The sequence below is a fragment of the Oncorhynchus gorbuscha genome, linkage group LG21, assembly GCF_021184085.1.
Source record: "Oncorhynchus gorbuscha isolate QuinsamMale2020 ecotype Even-year linkage group LG21, OgorEven_v1.0, whole genome shotgun sequence".
Classification (NCBI taxonomy): domain Eukaryota; kingdom Metazoa; phylum Chordata; class Actinopteri; order Salmoniformes; family Salmonidae; genus Oncorhynchus; species Oncorhynchus gorbuscha.
In genome coordinates this window covers 58,463,606-58,470,116 of record NC_060193.1, presented here as the reverse complement: position 1 = coordinate 58,470,116, position 6,511 = coordinate 58,463,606, and the positions used below count along the sequence as shown (strand labels likewise).

At 44.0% G+C, this 6,511-nt stretch overlaps 1 protein-coding gene across 1 annotated transcript; it reads right to left on the bottom strand.

Annotated features, from left to right (window-relative positions):
• Positions 1-690: 690 nt before the first annotated feature.
• LOC124008704 (nuclear receptor subfamily 0 group B member 1-like) lies at positions 691-2,003 on the bottom strand. The gene is made up of 2 exons (XM_046320213.1): positions 1,349-2,003; positions 691-1,074 (listed from the first exon to the last, which is right to left on the bottom strand). The coding sequence occupies exons 1-2, from the start codon at positions 1,899-1,901 to the stop codon at positions 833-835; spliced, it is 795 nt and encodes a 264-aa protein (XP_046176169.1). The 5' UTR covers positions 1,902-2,003; the 3' UTR covers positions 691-832.
• Between the last annotated feature and the right edge of the window lie 4,508 nt (positions 2,004-6,511).

The window sequence follows — 6,511 nt, the reverse complement described above, 5'->3', positions numbered from 1 at the left end:
ACCAGACACGTGTTGTGACCCACCTCACCCTCACTAGATGGTACAGCAGCCCCTCCTAAGGGACCGACCCAGTCCAATGACCTGCTCTGACATGAGATGCTATGTCATTGGTGTCTGGAGGCGTGTTGAATGAATGCATAGTATTAGAGACACTGGTATCACTACTTCTGTTTTTAACATATTCACAGTACCTCATAAAGCAGTTTACAACCTAGACAGTTCAGGACCTATGGGAGTGCTAAAAGCTTTGGGATTGATGTAGTTGTCAATGTCTGCATGAATGGAAATGTCTTTTTCTAGACTGCCTCAAATTCTCTCTCAGGTTTGTGGGTGAGCATTGCCCTCTTCAGGTGAAACACAGTAATGCATTATCACGGTCAGCATTATCCAGGTAATGTATTGTGTAACCGATGTGAAACGGATCGCAAGTTAGCGGGGTGCGGTGACGTCACTCGCTCTGAGACCTTGAAGGAGTTGTTCCCCTTGCTCTGCAAGGGCCGCGGCTTTTGTGGAGCGATGGGTAACGATGCTTGGTGGGAGGCAGTTGTAGATGTGTGCAGAGGGTCCCTGGTTACAATTGCAGTCAAATAATATTGAATGTATTATGGGGCTGTTATTAGACATAACCGTAGGTTATACTTAAAAAAAAATATGATATAGGCTGATAAACTGAAATAACCACATGCAAAGTTCAGCAAACACTTTTATTTGACAAAAATAGGATGTGTTATAGCAAAAGAAATACACATACACCTGCCTGTTGTTATTCTGTTCCGCCTCCAGTCCAGTCCACAGCTCTGTCTGTGTTCAGTCTTTAACCAGTTTATTCAGTCTATTTTCCGTAAAACATCTCGAGCAGAAGTTCATTCATGCTGACCGTGCCAATGACAGGTTTGAAGAAAAGTCCAGCCACGACGTTTGCATTGATGGACCGTAGCATGGAGAGCGCGATGAATAGTTTAGTGAACCTTGTAGAGTCTCTTCGGTGAGTGACTTTCACATATTCACTAAGGGCTTGATGCGCTTCGCTCTGCAGTGCCTGAATGTAGCTTTGACACCGGAGCTCTGCAATGTCTAAGGAGAGAATAAAATGGAAGTTCAAATCAGGAACTATTAAGGTGAACTCAAACGAGTCATAAATAGTCGCATAGTTAATAATAGCCCATTCATAAAATAATAATAATAGACTACTAATAATAATGACAATAATTATAAAAACAATTATAATTATAATGATGATCATTATTATTCTAAAAAATAATAGCAAAAACAACTATAATGATAATAATAGACTTGCTAATAATAATAAAACGAGTAAATACACCATAAAACCATTTCTTTATCAAACCTGGATTGAAGAGAATGGCTCCCTTTAAATATGCATATTCTTTGGTGCTGATGTCCAGTCCCCAACATTTATTCAAAAACATGTTTATTCCTTGGACATCAGTGAGAGTAACGCCTTGGCCACTGCGCCCGTGCGCGGTCTCCTGTCTTCCTTGTCCGCTGGTTAGTATGTTCTGTAACATACTGAGTTCTGGCGTCTCCATGGTCTCGAAGTCGATCAAGTCCTGCGCCATGCCCAAAACGAGCAGCTGAGCCCAGCTGTTGCGCACGAGCTGTAACTGGTCCTCCGCTGGAAGTTTCCGAAAACAAAGTACATTTTTAACAAACTTCAGCGTTTTTAAAAGCGCTACGGACGCTGCTTTACACGTTGTCTGGGGAGAAAGGAGAACCACATTCTTCTTAGATCCACACGAACAAGGCTGCTGTTGCGGGACCGCTAACCTCGCCCGCCCCTGTGAATGCTGATTCGGTTGGTTGTCGTTTTTCAAAATGCTGTAAAGGATGCTTCTTTGTCCCCTTTCGCCGAGGCACTGGCAGCTGTCAGAGCAAGCCATCCTGTCCTTCTGTTGATAGCTGGCGAATACAACCCTGGCGACGTGGAAGGTGAGGTTTTATATTTCCTTCCTCCTCATTGACAACTTGTTTAGACTTTTTAAATATTCGACGACACCGCCCACCCAGTTCTTCACAGGCGCACGACTAGAGGGAGCCAGACAGCCAGTTGCCGCCAGACAGCCAGTTGCCACCAAAGTCCAAAGTGGTTTTATACAGTACAATAGCCAATTTCTGGATTATGCAAAAGACACCCTGAATTAGATTTTCCAATTAATTAGGATATATGGTGCTTTCGGAAAGTATTCAGACCCCTTGACTTTTTCCAAATGTTGGTATGTTACAGCCTTAAAATTGATTACATTCACAGGTCTCTCCAGAGATTTTTGATTGAGTTCAAGTCTGGGCTCTGGCTTGGCCACTCAAGGACATTCAGAGATTTGTCCCAAAGCCACTCCTGTAGTGTCTTGGCTGTGTGCTTAGGGTTGTTGTCCTGTTGGAAGGTGAACCTTTGCCCCAGTCTGAGGTCCTGAGGGCTCTGTAGCAGGTTTTCATCAAGGATCTCTCTGTACTTTGCTCTGTTCATCTCTCCCTAAATCCTGACTAGTCTCCAGTCCCTACCACTGAAAAATGTCCCCACAGGGTGATGCTGCCACCACCACCATGCTTCACCGTAGGAATGGTGCCAGGTTTCCTCCAGACGTGACGCTTGGCATTCAAGCCAAAGAGTTCAATCTTGGTTTCATCAGACTCATCAGACTTGGTTTCATCAGACTTGTTTCTCGTGTTCTGAGAGTCTTTTAGGTGCCTTTTTGCAAACTACAAGCTGGCTGTCATGTGCCTATTACTGAGGAGTGGCTTCTGTCTGGTCACTCTACCATAAATGCCTGATTGGTGGAGTGCTGCAGAGATGGTTGTCCTTTGGAAGGTTCTCCCATCTCCACAGAGGAACTCTGAGCTCTGTCAGAGCAGTTCTTGGTCACCCCTTCTCCCTATTGCTCAGTTTGACTGGGCGGACAGCTCTAGGAAGAGTCTTGGTGTGTCCAAACTTCCATTTATGAATGATGGACGCCACTGTGTTGTTGAGGACCTTCAATAGAGCAGAAATGTTTAGTATCCTTCCCCAGATCTGTGCCTTGACACAACCCTGTCTCGGAGCTCTATGGACAATTCCTTCTACCTCATGGCTTGGTTAATGCTCTGACATGCACTGTCAACTGTGGGACCTTATATAGACAGGTGTGTGCCTTTTCAAATCATGTCCAATCAATTGAATTTACCACAGGTGGACTGTAATCAAGTTATAGAAACATCTCAAGGATGATCAATGAAAACAGGATGCACCTGAGCTTAATTTTGAGTCTCATAGCAAAGGGTCTGAATAATTATGTGAAATAAGGTATTTTGGGTGGGGGTTCAGTTTTTTTATTTGAAAAAAAAGTGTGTTTTCTCGCTTTCTCTTTCTTTCTCTCTCTCTGTCTTTCACTCCCTCTCTGTGGCCTTGTGTGAATAGTTATGGCCTTGTGTGGGAAGGTATTCCAAATCCCCTGAAAGAGAAGAGACCAATACAAGGAATTGTCCCCTTCTAGAAGACTTGTTGCCACATGTTAAATGAAATTCTGGGCAATGTGACAATATCTGAGTGGTGCTACATTTCTGCTTGTTTGTTAGGTCACTGCATCAGGTCTTACAAGCTTTCAGACCTCAATTAGTGACCTCAGGCTTCGATAATGGAAAACGCACCTGATCCGCACCACCGAGACGCACCTTGACCCTGACTCTGTGGCATCTTCCACGTAATAACTTAACAACAACTGAAGAATACCTGCGCACCAGAACTCAATACCAGGTAATTATCTCTGAGACGGAGCATCTTCTTCCTTCAAATATCAATTGGATTCCAGAGGCGAAACTTTGTGCGGCTGTGTACTCTGACATTTCATAGGCAATGGGTTTGTTGCCACGTCTGCAGGCAAGGTTCCTGTCTAGACACCGTCAATGTCATCCTTATTCTCATTGTAAGGCCCTCATTTGGAAGGTAGACCTGAGTTCAAAGAGAATAAAGATATCTTACTGTCCTGCGTTATAGGGTGGCCGTCAGTGAATGTCTGACTGTCTGGGTCACTCTCTGGGAACAAAAGGTTGTAATCAAAAGCACAAATGAAGAACTATCATGAAAGTCCTGAAGTTCAGGGTCACTCACAGCATTAGGCTTGACAGAACCAGATGTGACAGAACAACACAGGCGTCTTGAAGGGAACACTGATGTCATCCTCTCTTAGAGGAGAATATGAAAGATGATTGATACGCTGGCCTGTTTGGAAAATGATATCAAGGCAGGCTGTTTTTCCTCAGGCTTTTTCCTCAAGGCTATGGTGTAGCAGTCGATGAAAGCCTGTACTTTGGTGGGGTTTACAATATTATTCACAAAAGAGAAACTCTCACAGTTGATATCATTGAAAATGAATATTTTTGTTCCAAGGCATAGATCAAGGACAGAGTTGTGTAAACAACCTTCACGAACCTCTTCCTCTCCTCCACACCCCACCCATGTGTTTTATCCTGCCCACTGACCTCCTCACACCACCCATGTCTTTTATCCTGCCCAGTGACCTCACACCACCCATGTATTTTATCCTGCCCAGTGACCTCCTCACACCACCCATGTCTTTTATCCTGCCCAGTTACATCCTCACCCCACCCATGTATTTTATCCTGCCCAGTGACCTCCTCACACCACCCATGTCTTTTATCCTGCCCAGTGACCTCCTCACCCCACCACCACCCATGTCTTTTATCCTGCCCAGTGACCTCCTCACACCACACCACCCGTGTTTTATCCTGCCCAGTGACCTCCTCACCCCACCCATGTCTTTTATCCTGCCCAGTGACCTCCTCACACCACCCATGTCTTTTATCCTGCCCAGTGACCTCCTCACCCCACCACCACCCATGTCTTTTATCCTGCCCAGTGACCTCCTCACACCACCCATGTCTTTTATCCTGCCCAGTTACATCCTCACCCCACCCATGTCTTTTATCCTGCCCCGTGACCTCCTCACACCACCCATGTCTTTTATCCTGCCCAGTTACATCCTCACCCCACCCATGTCTTTTATCCTGCCCAGTTACATCCTCACCCCACCCATGTCTTTTATCCTGCCCCGTGACCTCCTCACACCACCCATGTCTTTTATCCTTCCCAGTTACATCCTCACCCCACCCATGTCTTTTTATCCTGCCCCGTGACCTCCTCACACCACCCATGTCTTTTATCCTGCCCCGTGACCTCCTCACACCACACCACCCATGTCTTTTATCCTGCCCAGTGACCTCCTCACACCACCCATGTCTTTAATCCTGCCCAGTTACATCCTCACCCCACTCATGTCTTTTATCCTGACCAGTTTTTGCTCAAGGACAGAATATGTTGCTGACATGTTGAACAAAATGTTCTCCTGCTTTTTGGCCTACCTTGAAACACTAGTCACTGGTTTTGCTTAAAACCTCTTAAGGATCCGCCCAGTTTTCACCTAAAATTACATACCCAAATCTAACTGCCTGTAGCTCAGGCCCTGAAGCAAGGATATGCATAGTCTTAATACCATTTGAAAACATTTTGAAGGCCATAATGTATTATTCCAACCCAGGTGCAATTTAGATTTTGGCATTGTATGTGCAAAGTTTTAGACTGATTCAATGAACCATTGTATTTATGTTCAAAATGTTGTATCAAGACTGCCCAAATGTGCCTAATATGTTTATTAACCTCTTGAGTGTAGGGGGCAGTATTTTGATGTTTGGATGAAAACGTACCCAAATGAAACTGCCTATTTCTCAGGCCCAGAATCTAGAATATGCATATACTTGTCAGATTAGGATAGAAAACACTCTAAAGTTTCCAAAACTGTCAAAATATTGTCTGTGGGAATAACAGAACTGATATTGCAGGCGAAAACCTGAGGAAAATCCAACCAGGAAGTGTCTAAGAGAAACAAATCTCCCTGTTCCATTGCATGCCTATCCTCTATTTAAAGGGATATCAACCATATTCCTTTTCCTATGGCTTCCACATGGTGTGAACAGTCTTTAAACATAGTTTCAGGCTTTTATTTTGAAAAATGAGCGAGAAAGATCACATCGCGTCATTGGATGGCTGGGTGCCAGCAGCGTTTTGCATGCGCCAACAAAGTGGAGAAGACATTTTCTCTCTCCTATTGAAGAAGCTACAGTCTGGTTGAAATATTATCGATTATATATTGTAAAAACAACCTAAGGATTGATTATAAAAACGTTTGACATGTTTCCACGTACTTTACAGATACTATTTGGAATTTGTCTGCCATGTTGTGACCGCTCGAGCCTGTGGATTTCTGAACATAATGCTCCAACCAAATGGAGGTATTTTGGATATAAAATTAATCTTTATGGAACAAAAGGAACATTTATTGTGTAACTGGGAGTCTCGTGAGTGCAAACATCTGAAGATCATCAAAGGTAAGCAATTCATTTTTATTGCTTTTCTGACTTTCGTGTCCAATCTACTTTGCTGCTAGCTGTTTAATGTTTGGTCTGCTGAGAGAGATGTCCTTACATAAACGCTTGTTATGTT